At 39.6% G+C, this 14,456-nt stretch overlaps 1 protein-coding gene across 9 annotated transcripts in view; it reads right to left on the bottom strand.

Annotated features, from left to right (window-relative positions):
* Positions 1-14,456, bottom strand: part of fgfr2 (fibroblast growth factor receptor 2) — an 81,098-nt gene that overhangs the window by 38,351 nt on the left and 28,291 nt on the right. For 6 of the 9 annotated variants that reach the window (XM_036573650.1, XM_036573649.1, XM_036573652.1 and 3 more), the window contains 3 exons: positions 14,214-14,383; positions 9,854-9,977; positions 480-670 (listed from right to left, as the gene is read on the bottom strand). In XM_036573650.1, the coding sequence (XP_036429543.1) occupies positions 480-670; positions 9,854-9,977; positions 14,214-14,383 (485 nt within the window). Of the gene's footprint in view, positions 1-66; positions 206-479; positions 671-9,853; positions 9,978-14,213; positions 14,384-14,456 lie in introns of all 9 variants that reach the window. The other 3 variants (XM_036573651.1, XM_036573654.1, XM_036573653.1) reach the window with 1 other exon arrangement.

Genomic DNA, 14,456 nt, shown 5'->3' with positions numbered 1-14,456 from the left:
AAGACCATCAACCCAAAACACCAGAAAAGGAGGTCGTCAAGGGTCAAAATTCACTATTCTTTTTACCTGGTAGGACAGTCAGCCAACCTGACTGGTTGACCTGCCCAAGGTAATTGGAGACTTGGCACGTGTATTCACCAGCGTCGTCCAGAGAGACGTTGTGGAGTGTGAGCACCTCCACGTCTGTGCTGTTTATGCCCGAGCGCTACAGGGCGTCACGACAGCCCGACGTAGTGGCGGCACAGGGGCGAAAAAACACATACGGCAGCCTGTTAGCATTATCCTTCATGTTTAATAACAAAAGCGAATACAGGGAAAAGAAGACGAGGTTCCCGCCACCAACTCGGCAAAAAAATGAATCAGTACGAAAATCCACTTTGTTTGAATACCTTTGATAAGTCACGCATCAGATATACGCATCCAATCACAATGCTCTTAGTCAAAAACAATGGTTCATAACTACAATAAACAGCGCTTACCTTCAGCACGCGAACATAGGGATGCCCATCAGGACCGTAGCGACTGCCGTTCTTGGTGATATGATGCAGCCACTGGATGTGAGGTTGGGCATCACTGTAGACCTTACAGACAAAGCGAGCATCCTCCCCTACATGTGCAGTGGCGTTGGCCGGGAGGCCGGCCTGGAGGATGGGCCGATGAGGTGAGCGCTCTGATGGAAACACAAAATAAGAGAAGCATCGTTGGATCAGTCTGCAAAAATCCACATCTTGGCAAGTGAATCGTCTTAAATCTAATTTACAGACAGCTGTAAGGATGTTCTAAGAGTATTAAAATGGAAATTATCTCACTGTATTGGCAGAAAATGTAGCTTTTTTTAAGAAATGTGCTAGAAATAAGTTAATCTTACAGCATTCTTACAACAATCTCAAAATTGACTGGGTTTCAGATGATTTCACTCGCCAAGACCCCATTTTCTACAGTGCATTAGTAACTTAAGGGTCCCACAAGGCAAAAAAGGCCTTATGAACATAATATGAACGATCACACCGTATGTAACTTCACCACTGCCTTAACTGCATCTCAACTCCTATCACATATCAGCGCTCCTATTCATTTAAACACCGATCAATTCAGAATGTAGGCTAGTTACACGGCACACCTGCAGGAAGTGAGTCTGAGTACGTGTGAATGTTCCACTACTCCGAGCACCTCCTGGCACCGCTCCTGCACTGCTATCGGGCCTACTGTTAAGATTCTTCACACAAAACAAAAGAGGCTGGGAGCTTATCTCTGACGATAAGGGCAAAACAAAAACCTGCGCCCGAGGAGGAAAAGGAAAAAAAAACACAGCAGTGCTGCAATGTTGGTGTTTTTGGGCTCGTCGTGTAGCAGCTACATGGAAGTCACAGCAATGTTCTGAGCTGGAGTTTAAATGCAGTCGCTTTCACAGCAACCAGATGACGATGCACAAATAAAATGAAACAAAACTAAAGCATGAGTTCCAGTTTGGCTGTAATGAAGTCAGAATAGGCTGTTAAAAATCCCTACATAGCCTACGTCAGCTCAGTAAATGCAATGTTAGGCTGCTTGTTTGAAAACAGAACGTCTTGAGGATAAAAGGAACATTTCAGTGATGCTAAATGTAGTAAAACTGATGCCACACAGCAGAAGCAGTTCAGTAATGAAATGTTAAAGTTCCAGTCGCCCTACAAAGGATAAATATAGTGCATGAATCTTAAATATGTTTTAGGATGCTTTCGGAACAAAGCAGTTGGGTGCATTGGAAGAAGATCTGTAAAATAGCCGTAAAATCACATGCCAGTCCTTCATACTAGCTAAACATAAGGGTGTTTAATGCAGAAACCTTTAGCCAATCATGTATCAGATGTTGCCCAGATATTTAAGACGTCCCACTCAGAACCACACAAATATTGTCAAAAAATGGAAATGGATAGATCATTCAACGAATGCTAGAGGCAAAACCTCCTATAGGACAAATAAAAGTAACCAATAAATGATGAATGAATCATAAGTAATATGAAGTTATTTTTAATTTATTTTAGCAACTGCCTGGGCATGACAGTAAATAATTACAAGCTCTATAATTTGTTGTATTCAATCATACTTTTGATTTGGCAACAACTTCGAACGGGGAAATATAAGTTTTTTTTACACTTATATATATTTAATATATTAAATAAACAATATATATATTGTTTTTTTTTACATATATTTCATTTTTTACATTTTTTTAACCATCATTTTAAGAAGCACCTAAAAACGTATCTAGTTAACTTAGCGTTTAATCAAAACTCTACATCTCTTCGTGTTTATCTTTTAATTTGATCTGTTATTTTCGTCTATGATTCTAAATGAATACTTATAATTTCTTGTATTACTGCTAAGCTTTATCATCTGTCTGTAAAGCATTTTGAGCTGCCACCAACATGAAAAGTGCAATAAGAATAAAAAATATTATTATTGTTAGTATTATTATTAGTGGATTAATCAGAAACATAGTCAATAGATTCACTAATTATATGAATAATCTCTTGTTGCAGCCTGACTAAAGCAAATGCCCACTGCATTTTGAACTCTGAAAAGAGATACGATTGTGTGATGTCCAAAATGTCCTAGAAAGTTTTAGTTAGCCGACATGGTTGGTAAAACAAGCTTCCTTCTAATTTTCAAAGTACGTTTTGCCAGAAGAACCAGGCAGCTCAACACGGTCACTGTGGAGATGGTGGAGGGTTCCTGATGGCGTGTGCGTTGAGGGGGTAATGGGATTGAGCATTGTGGGGAACCAGTGGAGACTAAAGAAAAGGTACAATGAAAGGGTGCAGAAAAGGAGAGAGAACAGAGGAGAGAAAAGAGGGGGATGGGGTGGTCAGAGAAGGCAAAGACTAAAGGGTGCTCAACAGATGGGGAGTGAAAAGAAAGATGAGGGAAAACAGAGAATGAGTGGGAAAAAAAAGAGGGAAAAAAGGAAAGTGGGGGGCCCAGTACAAATTTTCTCCTCATCTGTTGGTGTTCTGCACTCTCCCGCCTGTGTGAGCTTTCTCTTCACAGGATCTGTTTACACGGCCGACAAAAGTGTCCGTTCTGTGGCCTGTACGTTTGTGTATCTGCTCAAGTGGAGACAGAAATATAGCTGGTGCTTTCTCAGAGTTTTTACTGTCTCCTTCCTCCATTCTTCATTCATATATCCATCTTTTCTCACAAATCTTTCCTTCTCTGGCCCACAAATGCTGACGCACAGTCTCTCGCATGCACTAATTACATCTCTGACTGTAAAGAGGAAAGAAAATAACTAGAGAAACTCTTTTGTTTGGTTTGAGCCAGTGTGCAAGTATGGAATTTGATACTCCACCCTAGGCGCTGAAAATGGAAATGTGCTTCAAAAAAAAAAAAACATGAATTTTAGGGGGAGGACTTTCACCTAGCTGTGCAAAAGGCTGAGTTTAAGGGGTAAGGAACATAAAGACCAACCGATACAGAACAAAATGGACACGAGTAAGAAACTAGACGGAGAGAGAAACGGGGAGGGGAGCTGTTTCTCTCTCTAAAGCACCGAGTGTCCAACGTGCAGTCAGGCAGAACACTGGGAGTTCACCAAAAGACAACCACCCACACCGCACGGACACAGACAGCCAGGCTGAGCACGAGAGGTCTGCTGAGGCCTGCTGATAGAGACGAAACCAAAGGACGTCAAAACAACATGTAAAATGTATATCCAGCAAACTGGGATTTCAAAAACTACACACAATCTGAAAAAACACTAAACATCTAGCACAAAGAAATCACCTTCCACGTGGTCCCATAGCCGAAACCTGACTTTTAAAGGGCCCATATCATGAAAAATCAAATTTTCTTCATGATTTTTTTTATAAAACGTGTAAAACACAAACACAAACATTCAATTCACTCCCAATACCTATGGACAAATGTAAAAAAAAGGAAACACCTCCTGTGCAGTCCCATACTTTTTACCATGACATACATCAATACCGTGACATTTAAAGGGCCCATATCACGGAAAACCAAATTTTCTTCACGTTCTTTTAATAAAATGAGTAAAACACTCCAAGTTTCAAAACATATAATTCACTCCCCAATTCATACGGACAAATGTAAAAAAAAACAAAAAAAAACACTAAATATATGGCAAAAGGGAAACACCTCCTGCGCAGTCCCATATTTTTACCATGACATACATCAGTACTGTGACATTTAAAGGGCCCATATCATGGAAAACCAAACTTTCTTAATTTTTTGGTTTAAATAAAATGTGAAAACACTGTTAAAGTTCCAAAACATCACATACAGTCTAGGTACGAAAACTAAGCTGTAAAAACAGCCTGTTTGGAATTCACTGTTTTTGTGATGTCACAAAAACCAACACATTTACACACTTCCGCCTAATCTGAAGTCAGGGTAGCCTGGGCTGCTTTTTGAACCGGGGCAGCCAATAAGAACAAAGGTCATTTACAAAATTAGAACGACTGTTTTTAGTACATAAACCCACACAGATGTTATAAGTGAACCTCAGGAGAAAAAATGTACAATGATAGTGTAGGACATAGGATATAGGCCCTTTAAATGAACGCAGGCAGGTAATATCGCTAATTTTCAACCCACCGTTCTTCCTCACTGAGCACTGGCTTCAATTTCAAAACTCACTTCCTCGTGTACCAGCAGAGCCACGTCAACAGTGGGGTAACAAATATTTGCTAATAATCTATAAAGTCAATACTTAAAATATTCGAACATGGAAAAGCCGATACAGCCGTCCGTGGCCAGGAGTCTAAGAGAACAAAGTTGGCCTCACTCTTTGGGTGGGTAGGATAGCCCCCCTCTCCCCCCATCACTCAGCGGCAGTTGCGGTGGAGCTTTACAGGACTCGGAGGAGGCCTGTGCTAGCCTTTGCCCTCCTACCGCTGGTGGTATCGTGTGATTGGAGGAGTCCTACCTAGTGGGTGGAACTGGATACGACTAAATTGGGGAGAAAACTGGGAGAAAAATTTTTAAAAATGGAAAAGTTACTCGAATAACCAGCATGTTTACTACTTTCAAGAAGCCACGCACTGCTGTAGGGAAACAAACATTTGTTTATCGAGCCAAATATTAGCTTTTCATCAGTAGCACACAGCTGACAGGTGTGCACACCGGACTCGGAGCTTGTGTTGAGGCACAGTTTGCTACTGCTATTAATGTGAGATTAGAGGCGACACTATAGAGACTATTGGCCTAAACTCCAAATCCAGAAGCTTTCTATTGCTCTGGATTTCTAGCTAGCGGCCATATTAAGAGCTGTGGGAAAGTTATTCAAACTGCACCGGAAGATAAAGCTGAGTTTAGCTGAGTTTTGGGTTCTGAGTGGCTTAAAAACCTCCATCACTTCTCTGTTCACTGACAAGTTTAACAAAAAGTTCTCTTCATTTATAACATGTTGGTTAAAGATGCTGTTTCTTATGCTCACCTGCCAACTACTGTGTTGGACTGGATCCCCTTGGCATTTTACACAAACACACTGATACTTACTGCATTTTACCTTTGTTTTAATTCCCTTTTTATGTTTTTACTCTATTCTTACTGCATTTTACCTTTGTTTTAATTCTGTTTTTATGTTTTTACTCTATTCTTACTGCATTTTACCTTTGTTTTAATTCCCTTTCTATGTTTTTACTCTATTCTTACTGCATTTTACCTTTGTTTTAATTCCCTTCTTATGTTTTTACTCTATTCTTACTGCATTTTACCTTTGTTTTAATTCCGTTTTCATGTTTTTACTCTATTCTTACTGCACTTTACCTTTGTTTTAATTCCGTTTTTGTTTTTACTCTATTCTTACTTCACTTTACCTTTGTTTTAATTCCCTTTTTATGTTTTTACTCTATTCTTCCTGCACTTTACCTTTGTTTTAATTCCCTTTTGATGTTTTTACTCTATTCTTACTGCATTTTACCTTTGTTTTAATTCCCTTTTTATGTTTTTACTCTATTCTTACTGCATTTTACCTTTGTTTTAATTCCCTTTTCATGTTTTTACTCTATTCTTACTGCACTTTACCTTTGTTTTAAATTCTCTTCTGTTTTTATTTTACTTATGTACTTATTTATGTTTTTGTAACTATCTTTGCAAAAGCCTTTCTGATGTGCTAGGTCTCAGGATGTCATAAGCAGTATTATTTATTATTTTTTTACTGCTTTTATTTTTCTGTGTTTGTGTAAAGCGCTTTGATCTGCCGCTGCGTGTTATACAAACTTGCCTTGCCCTGATAAACTATTCTCATTCAAAACTGTCGTGCAACGGAAGACATTCCATTTGCCAAAATTTGGCAGCAAACAATACGCTACAATTTATCCTATCAAGCCTCTCTGGTGCCCTGATCCAAACACTCTCAGAAACAATCTGTCACCCTAAAAAACCTGGCCGCTTCGAGCCAGACGTCCTCGAAGCTCAACAAAAAGAGCTGTCGAGTCGTCACCGGGTCGTTTGGTCCGTCGGCCGTTCACCCGCGTCGCCCGCGGATCGCAATCTATCAATTATGTCATTAGCCAAGCATTTACAGCCTAGTCCAGCGTCCCCAAGCGAGACCGCTGAACTCTGGGTAACCCACTGACTTGGCACGAAGGGCTCGGGCAGGGTTAGAATGGGTCGGCGTCACTGTTGTGAGAGAGAGAGAGTGGGGGGGAAGCCGGGTGGGCAAAGTAAATGGCACCAAAGTTGGCACTGCCGTAGTCGCACAGCTAGGCACAGAGGTTAACCAATAAACTGTTAAACTCCCAGTTAACTTAAACTAATAATCTGGTGAGAAAATCTTATTTACACAGATTTACTCTGCAGGCGATCAGCAATGCAAAGCCTGCAAAGTTATCTACAAAAATAAACAAAAGCACAAAATACTCAGACTTTAAGGCTCTCGCTACTGTTTTTAACTAAGCAATGTAGTTCTGAACGCTTGCAATGGATAACTGTACATTATACAGTCACAAAATTGGAAACTGAACTATTGCTTTAAAGGCAGAAGTGACTCAGATGTGGACATACAGTCGTATACAAAATTCTAAGTAAAACACACCCTCTACAGGGCACAGACCCATTTGCTCAGATTAATATACTGGAAAACAAAAAAACATGAAATGTATAATGTGCCATAACTTTCGCATAGGCCACATTTTATGTTTTATTTTTATCCCCAATATGTTAAATTCAGTAAATAAACACTAATTGTGTATTAAAACGTGCAGAAGTGTGTTCGCTGTGGACGACGCGCACTTAGAAAATCAGCAAAACATGTAACTTGACCAGGGGAGCCTTTTGCATACGTAGGGGGGAATACACATGCAGAAGGTGGGACTGCTTACTGGATATCACCTACCATAAAACTTTGCGGGGTCAGATTTGGCAAAAGGCCACTATAAACAGGAATAATTAGGCTCGCCTAACGGGCTCTGCAGAGCTCCAGCACTTTGGACCCAGTCCGGCTTTGATGTGTCAGCCAGTTCAGGGCAGCGCCGCTTGCTCTTACATCACTGTCTAGAGGGTCAGTAGGACTCAAATTCCACCAAACAGGCTCTTATTTGCTTTCTTTCTACATTTTCTCCTTCATTCCTGATGCACGGTTAAGTCTTTTTTCGACCAGGATTCAAATGTCTTTCAGTGCTCAACAAACTCTGATATGCACCAAGAGTTAATTTGAACTTGTTGTGGTCTCTTTTCAGACCCTCAGCTCCTTTCACAGACTCTTCTGGTTGGTCGGAGAGTAAAGACAAAAAGCACAGAGCCTTCCTCAGCCCCTCTCTGCCCCCCCCACATCTCTCTCTCTCTCTCTCTGTGCTGGGGTCGGTCACAAACAGGCTTTACTGTTGCGCAGTAAAACAGCAGAGATGCAATTTGAAAGGCTGCTTTTACTTATCCCAGAGCAGGGGGCCTGAATAGGGAGCATTTATGTGTCTCAACCTTAGACTTCCAGTCCACAGCACTGCCACGGATACTGCCCTGTAAAAGTGCTCTGCAGGTCACTGGAGGCACTCAGTCCAGACCTCCAGCGTACTCTACATTTTCAAGGACTTTGTTTAATGTTAGGTCTTTGTATGCTTACGCTGGCTGACCATGAGTCACCGGGTTCTGGGTTGTTGTTTCTGGACTTCAATAAGTACTGCTAATATTGCTAACTACAAATTAAAGCTACTGAGGAGCAGTTCGCATGATCTCACTTGGCCACCCCCAGCTGATGACTTTATCCCCGAATTCTGAGAAAATAACTGCGATTTTTCTCACCAGTGCTGCAAATGTGATTTAAATGCGACTATCTCCTATAAACTCCAGCTCTGGGCCTTTTTTACCTAAAACAAGCACTTCCATTTTTCCCCACTTGAGGCTTGAATGCCAACAGTTCGCAACCCCAAGTTAAATTACGTTAAATTTCCCCAATTAAAACTTCCAAAACTTATGAAAAAGATGGTCCTTCATGGGTTCTTTAGTAAAGAAAATAGTTCTATAAACAAACATGAACACTCAAAGAACCTTTTGCATTTAATAAAGGTTCTTCAGATTGATGTTGAATATGCTATAGATGGTATAGATACAGCACCAAAAAGGGTTCTACTATGGTTACAATGTCATCTTGTCACAATAGAAGAACTCTTTTTGATGCTATATAGAACCTTTTTCCAAAAGGTGCTTTATAGAACCAACTACAGCATATTCTCCATCTGAAGAATGCTTTCATGATGCAAAGAACCCTTTTATCATGCAAAGGGTTCTTTGTGTTTTAATGGTTCTACATAGAACCAATTTATTTCTAAAGAACCTTTGAAAAACATCTTTTTAAGTGTGTAGAATACATTTAAAACTGCAATTGAACTGAAAATTGCACTCGTTCAAATTGTGATTCAGATACAAAACCAATTAATCGTTCAATATTGATCGGTATCCACACCAACACTGACCTTATTAAGCGAATCGGGTATCAGCCACATGTGATCGATAAAACTCGCTCAAACACATTGTGTTGTTATTAATGTAAATGAGTCAATGCTGCACAGCTAATAAATATGAGCAATCGTATTACAGGCAAAGCTTTGTTTAAGATGAAACCTTTCAAATGTGAAGTGTGTAGTGTGTTTGTAGCACTGCTGTATATCAAAAAAGCCCCTTTTAACAATATAATAGAATAAAATAAAAGCCCTGTGAAGGAGAGCTTTTCTAATTCACTTGTGCTTTGCACTAGCTTTGTCAGTAAATAATTATTTCAGACAGATTTTTTATGAATTTCATTTAGGCTACACAAATTAAACATGTCAGGTGATTTTGAGACAATGAGGCCATAGTTAGGTTGTCCACAGTGATCAGTCAGACTGCTCTATAATAAATAAATGAGAAGAAGACAACTGAATGTGTGTGCATCATTTTAAAAATCACTTTAAGCGCAAATTTCTTCGGATAGACAGATCGTGTTTTAGAATGAACTCTTCATTTGTGACAGCACATTATATGAGATATACAGATTTGAAGTTAAAGAAAAAAAATATCGTAATGAGTTCGGATATTAGAATCGGTATCGGCAGAGAAAAGCAAAAAGTCTGATCGGTGCATCCCTGCCTGTTCAACTGTCAGGGAGCCCTTCATAACCCCTCTTAAATCATCAGGGAGAGTTTTATTTATCCCACCAGTTCTTTCTTTCACATACACCTGTCCCCTTCAGAGCCTTCATTCAGCTAAGTTCCTCCATTCAAAAGCTGGCACCATGTAACAGCATTCCCTCAGGAGCCCTGCAGCCAACCTGCACCTGTCCGACCCACGCTCCCACCCCTGCCCTCTGCACCTGCATAATAAACCTGTGGGAAAGAGGAACAGAAAACACGCACACACGCATGCACATACTCACCGACTACGTCCAGAGTGTAGGTGTGGTTGATGGAGCCGTATGTGTTCTCCACTATGCAGGTGTAGTTGCCTTTATCAGAGGGAACCACGCTCTCCATGATCAGGGTCCAGTGCTGGAGTCGGACCTGCATGAGAACAACAACTCAGTATTCAACCTTCACTGCAAAAACATTATATCTTAACAAGAAAAATCTTCTTAAATCTAGTCTAAATATCTAACATTTCTCATTTTAAGATAGTTGTACAAATATTGTAAGATTTTATAAATTATTTAATAGAGTAAAATTTTTATTATATAATTATTATGTTTTTTCCTTGCCAATATAGTGAGATAACTTTAGTTAATACAATTACTCAATAGAAGTAAAAAAACATCTAGAAAGAAGTTAATCTTATTATAAGCTGACAATAATATCACCATGAGGAATATTAGACATATCAACTAGATTTAAGACAGTTTAGCTTGCCAAGATACCAATTTTTTTTACAATGTTTCTGCGTTATTCAATTACTAGAAATGAGAGATTTTCAGATTCCAAAACCTTTTCAAACCACATCTCAGACAACAAGCAACATATTCTTAACCATTCCATGCAATAAAATGGGAGAGGGAACTTTTAGAGGGAATCATTCTCAGCACTGCAGTAATGCTGACATGGTGGTGGTGTGTTATTGTGTGTTGCGCTGGTGCAAGTGGATCAGACACAGCAGTGCTGCTGGAGTTTTTCAACACCTCGGTGTCACTGCTGGACTGAGAATAGTCCACCAACCAAAAATATCCAGCCAACAGCGTCCTGTGGGCAGCGTCCTGTGACCACTGATGAAGGACTAGAGGATGACCGACACAAACTGTGCAGCAGCAGATGAGCTATCATCGAGCTATCGTACAAGGTGGACCGACAAGATAGGAGTGTCGAATAGAGTGGACAGTGAGTGGACACAGTGTTGAAAAACTCCAGCAGCACTGCTGTGTCTGATCCACTCAGACCAGCACAACACACACTAACACACCACCACCACGTCAGTGTTACTGCAGTGCTGAGAATGATCCACCACCCAAACAGTACCTGCTCTGTGAGGGTCCACAGGAGTCCTGACCACTGAAGAACAGGGTAAAAGGGGGCTAACAAAGTATCAGAGAAACAGATGGACTACAGTCTGTAACTGTAGAACTACAAAGTGCACCTATATAGTAAGTGGAGCTGATAAAATGGACAATGAGCACAGAAACAAGGAGGTGGTCATAGTGTTATGCCTGATCGGTGTAGATTCTTTATATAACTGTTCCACATTTCTTTAAATCGTGCCGAATATCTGTACCCTCTGTCTGTGAAACTACAGGGCAGTAGTTTCGTAGCTAGTGGGGCAGACATTACAGCAGAAGACGTAAGGGAAACGGGAGGAGCGAAGGGCGCAGAAACAGACAGATGAGCAGGCCTTCTCTCAGCGCCTGCCTGTGAGGTGAGCTTTCCAGCCAGAGCATCATGGGAAAAGCAATACAGACGTGCCGACAGACAGCTCGGAGCACGAGCGAGCGTGCTCTCGCCCCCACCCTAGGAATGCAACTCTCGTGACTGTAGGCCATGCTCTAAATCCAACCTGCATCCCTCACTGCGTCTCTCTTTCTCACTTTCTCAGGGTCTTAATAATTGTTATACACTGATCTCAAGCATCAAATTGCAGAGAAAACAGAGACATTATTATTAAAAAGATAAAGCAGGCATTTTCAGTGAGCGACATTTACCAAATACAAGACTTTTGTTCTGTAAAGTGGACGAAGTGTTTTGAAACTGCAGCAGAATGCCCTCCGCCTGGCCAAAAAAATAAGGCTACACTGAACATCCAATCAAAACAGAGCTTGTCATGTAGGAGGTATTTAGGCAAAGGAACATCAAAGCCATGTTAAAGAGAAATAAAACATTATTAAGGAATTCAGCTTTTCCATGACTCTTAGCCTCAAGTATTTCGAAGAACAATGATAAATAAAGTCTAACGGTGCCACTATACAACAAGACTACCTTTGTAAAGCGTTTATGAGTAGTTTAAAATTAGTTATCAGTTAATAATTGAGTTATAAATATTATTTTAATCACACAAAAGCAGCTACAACATTTAAATATAAGCAGCAACACTGACTTCTTCATCAGCCAGCATTAAAATCTGACAGTTTCATCAGATATTCATATTTAAGTCAATGTTATAACTGCTTATTAATGATTTTCATGGTGTTTATGACCTTATTAATGACAATTAATCAGCTAATTTTAAACCATTTATCAGGGAAAGCGTTTATAAGGGTAGTTTTATTGTAAAATGGTACCAGTCTAACATGTTTCAATCATGAAAAAAGGAAGAAAAATGGAAAATATCTTCTATGTGACAAAAGACTTCATTGTAAAAAGTTAATTTCTCATTTAAATTCAAACTTTCTAAAATACGTCAAACTTTGCTCAAGAAAATGAATCAACGGCCAAAATGATAGGCTGATGTACTACAACTCGGATGAATATATTAAAAAATACAATATAAAATTCTAAATTTATATAAACTCCCTTTCAGACATCAAGCTGCTTAGTTAATGCTAATGTTGTTCCGGGTACCTGTATTTAAATATGATGCAGTTCTCTGTGATTTTAGAGTTTGATTCAGCAGAACGCTCAGTCCAGGAAGCGTAAACGGGCACAGGGAGAGGTGCAGTGGCCGAGTCCAGTCATCTATTAAACTTTAACCACAGGGTCAACTCGGGGTCTTTCACCAGAACACTGTTTTTCACTAATTGTTTGTTAAAGCCTGTAACTTTAACTCGGCCACATTCAGAGAATTCAGATGTTCCGATGTTGTTATCAAAACATGCTCTTGCTGGAATAAACTGATTTAGCATTATTCACATTTCACATCTCATGTTCCCGATACCTATATAATATTAATGATGCATGATAATATCAGAAATATATATTTATTTGTAGATATTTGTTTAAAAAAATATCAACATCAGGCAGTTTGGCCAATATTTTAAACTGGTATTTTTGTACTCCTGAAGAGTACAATGTTTAGGTGATGCTGCGTAACAGCGATAAAATACCAGCATATTTTATTGCGTAGTAGGGACGAATGATTTTTGAGATTATATAATTATTATTATTTTTTATAAATTAAGCCCCAAGCCTGGTATTCTAGCCAAGTCCATTTTTTCTGGCTTAAAGATTAAACACTGAACAAAGGTTGCCAGACTGCCAGTTAGTTGTGGTTGTGATGTCACAACACACAGGTGTTTGGTTGCTTCTAGTTGGTCAAACTCGTCTACTGGCAGTTCACCAGCTCAGTGTGATTAGGCTGAATTTCCCAGCTTTTTAATTAGTATTAAAGCTCTTGCTCTTTAAGTCTTTCTGCCATTCACTATAGAAATTAATATTAAATTTCTACATTCTTAAAAATGATGGTTCTTCACAGGTTATTTAGTAAAGACAATGGTTCTACATAGAGCCATGAGCTCTCAAAGAGCCCTTTACATGAGCAAAAGGTTCTTTGCATCGTGAAAGTGTTCTTCAGATTGATGTAGAATATGCTGTTTGAAAAGGGTTCTATATAGCACCCAAAAGCGTTTTTCTATTGTTTCAATGTCAAGTTTGTAACAGTAGAAGAACCCATTTTAGTGCTATATAGAACCCTTTTCAAAAAGGTTTCTTATAAAACCATCTACAGCATATTCTCCATCAATCTGAAGAACCATTTTACGATGCAAACAACCCTTTAATCATGCAAAGGGTTCTTTGAGTGTTCATGGTTCTATATAGAACAATTTTCTTCACTAAAGAACCTTTGAAGAACAATCTTTTTTATGTGGGTATGTAAAGCTAATCCAGATGGATCTAATCCCAATTTACACATGCATGTATCGAAACCTACATGGGCTGATATGTATGTGGACACCAAATGTTGGCATCAATTCCCATATCAACTCCCATATCAATTCTTATATTGATTCATATATCAACCCCAATATCAATTCCCATATCAACTTCCATATCAATTCCTATATCAATTCATATATCAACCCCCATATCACCTCCCATATCAATTCCCATATTGATTCATATGTCAACCCCCAAAATCAATTCCCATATCAACTCCCATATCAAGTCCTATATTGATTCCCATATCAATACCTATATTAATTCCCATATCAACCCCCATATCAATTTCCAAATCAACTCCCATATCAACCCCCATTTCAATTCCCATACCAATTCCAATATCAACTCCCATATCAAACCCCATATCAACTCTCACATTAACTCCCATACCAATTCCATTATCAACTCCCATATCAGTTCCCATACTCCCAAGAGCTTCACTCTTACCTTATAACCGCCCATCCGGTCCTCCTGTCGGAACGGTCTGCCGTTTTTCAGCCAGTGCATTTTAGGCGTGGGATTCCCTGCTGCTGCACAGCGAAACTTCACAGTGTTGGCCGCTGGGACAGCGTGCAGCTTCTTCTCCATCTTGTCCAGCATGGTCCAGCGCGGCATCCCTGCAGGGAGGAAGAATTAGTCATTATCTGGCACTGCTCGCTGAAAATGATGTGTATGTAGTGTCCAGTTCAA

This window comes from Colossoma macropomum, unplaced genomic scaffold (genome assembly GCF_904425465.1).
Source record: "Colossoma macropomum unplaced genomic scaffold, Colossoma_macropomum, whole genome shotgun sequence".
Taxonomy (NCBI): domain Eukaryota; kingdom Metazoa; phylum Chordata; class Actinopteri; order Characiformes; family Serrasalmidae; genus Colossoma; species Colossoma macropomum.
This window is presented reverse-complemented; position numbering and strand designations above follow the sequence as displayed.